This window comes from Hippoglossus hippoglossus, chromosome 18 (assembly GCF_009819705.1).
Source record: "Hippoglossus hippoglossus isolate fHipHip1 chromosome 18, fHipHip1.pri, whole genome shotgun sequence".
NCBI lineage: Eukaryota > Metazoa > Chordata > Actinopteri > Pleuronectiformes > Pleuronectidae > Hippoglossus > Hippoglossus hippoglossus.
The window spans coordinates 15,218,200-15,220,561 of NC_047168.1; the positions used below are offsets into that span (position 1 = coordinate 15,218,200).

The 2,362-nt window shown below is 46.0% G+C and overlaps 1 protein-coding gene across 1 annotated transcript in view; it reads left to right on the forward strand.

Moving 5' to 3' along the window:
- LOC117752184 (lysophospholipid acyltransferase LPCAT4) overlaps nucleotides 1-2,362 on the forward strand; it is a 3,933-nt gene that overhangs the window by 923 nt on the left and 648 nt on the right. The window contains exons 2-4 of the mRNA XM_034569379.1: nucleotides 812-1,175; nucleotides 1,609-1,721; nucleotides 2,186-2,246. Coding sequence (XP_034425270.1) covers nucleotides 812-1,175; nucleotides 1,609-1,721; nucleotides 2,186-2,246 — 538 coding nt within the window. The remainder of the gene's footprint in view (nucleotides 1-811; nucleotides 1,176-1,608; nucleotides 1,722-2,185; nucleotides 2,247-2,362) is intronic.

A 2,362-nucleotide genomic window follows, 5' to 3' on the forward strand; every position in this document is an offset into this window, starting at 1 on the left:
CTGCTGGTTTGTGTCACTTTCCCATGACCGAGGGTTCCAGCGCTCGGCTGATGGTGTGAGCTTCAGGTCATTGTCCTGCTGAGAGACTCGAACCCTCCACCCGGGCGTCCTCCAACTGTCCAAAGTGACTGGTCGTTTGTGAACACTGAGCTCAGCTGGGGGTTGTGTATTTGGTCTGACGAACGCATTTCACGTTTGTCGTTAATCAACAACTTTGGATATTTGAATAGTCTGATCTCACACGTTATGGCTGTTTACTGTTTGTTCCTGAAGACGATCTGGATTCTGCTCTTACGGTGATTGTTGTTCGTACAAAAACCAGAGATTTCATTGCATCATCTGCGATCCAGGAAATCGTGAAAGTCTATTTTAAGTAGTTTGTTATGAAGACAGAACCTTATCGATCGATCACATATTTACCAGAACAGATGATTAACGATGATGAGATGGATGAAGCCTCCACATGAGAACAAAGAGTCTTTCACAGCCGGAACAAAACAGACGGGTCATAAAAGCTTCAGACCAGCTGTTCACGTGCAGAACACGCATGATAGCAACATAACTCTGTGACAGTCAACATGATGCATATAAGGATAAGGATCATAATTTGAATATGTTATTTCCGCGTTCGTCTAAATCCAGATGTGGCAGATACAAACAAAAACACACGAAGCCTTCCAGCCTGATGTTCAGTCTGGAAGGCTTCAGTCACGGCTTGTACAGCATGTAAACAAAGTTTTAAAGTCAAGTTTCAGAATAATATGAGGGGTTTTATTTGGTGTTGGTTTGATGGACATTGTCTGTTCCTCAGGGCGTCATCCTGGGCAGCTTCCTCTTCCCTCTACGCGTCACAGTGGCAGCCATGTTGTTCCTTGTCGCTTGGCCCCTGGCTCGGCTCCGGCTGGCCGGCCTGTCCGAGGAGGAGCGCGCCCGGCCCGTCACGGGCTGGCGCCACCGGCTCTTCCACCCGATCATCTTGGTGCTGAGCCGAGGCGTCTTCTTCTCCCTGGGCTTCCTGTGGGTGAAGGTCAAAGGTCGCATGGCCGATCTGAAGGAGGCGCCGGTCCTGGTGGTGGCGCCACACAGCGGCTACCTGGACATGATGGTTCTGTGTCAGACTCAGCTGGCGACGGTGGTGTCGCGGTCGGAGAACTCCAGCCTGCCGGTCGTAGGAGGTGAGGAGATGCAACTCAAATAACAAATACATTTACAGATTGTGTGTTTATTGTGCCACAAACACAAGACAGTTTTTAATAATCTCATCTGTGTCAAAGAGCCGGAATGACAACATCTTTTTTACAGTTTCTTCTCTCCTGGAAAATTAGATTTTTTTTGTGTTTAACAGGAAGACACAGAATTGTTATCAGATGGGGAATATCCCCAAGTTGCCCAACTGTTAGGCAGCAAACCAAGATCAATACTTCTAAAAGAGGAGGCTAGTGGAAAATGAAAGTATGCAAGGAAGTCTCAAGATAAACAAGAGACTCAGTAGTGTGCTCCTGACCTGCTCTGTCCGCTCGGGGACTTCCTGTGTTGCTGTCTTGGCCGTCTGGCTCTGGACTTCTTCTCTGGATCTGGTTTTAATTTACCCCTTTTTTTTTTTCTCAGCTTTGCTGGAGTTTAACCAGGCGGTGCTGGTGAGCAGGAAAGACCCCGAGTCGAGGAAGAAGGCAGTCACCCAGCTCAACGAGAGGCTGACCTCTAATGGCTACTGGCCTCAGGTGAGGTCTTATTGGTCACTCAGGGCTTTTAGATGGGATCCGTTATGTTTCTCCTTATTTTCTGTCTCACAATGTCCATTTTAAACTTGGCCTAAGTTTGGAGTAATGAGTATGAAACTATTTATTTAGATCTCCTCTAAGACTTCTATCAACGTAACACAATCTGGATTTATTTAAGTAGGAGACAAGATAAATAATCTTTTCAATTTAATGCCGGCAGTCACAGAAATGACGGTGCAAAGCATCTGAAGTTGAAATTGGTACCAAAAATAAACACAAATCAATCAGTGAAATGAATTGAATGGATGAACTTCCTGAAGTGTCCCTGCTCTTGATGGCGTCTCGGCTCCTTAGCTTCATCTTTAAATGCAGCCTCTGAATTCGGACTCGGTGATGGGAAAAGGATGTTTGGTCTCTAACAGCAGGTCTGAACTCATGAATCTCATTTTTCAAATCTCTGCTAGATGCTGGTATTTCCAGAGGGAACCACAACTAACGGCCAAGGTCTCCTCAAATTCAAACAAGGTGAGTATTAGCAGGAATAAAAGTCATGGAAACAAAGTTTCACCGCCTGTTTATTGCTCACAAATCAGAGTTGATTAATGAGTCCAGGCACCAGGAAGAGAAACAATCCTCCTGCT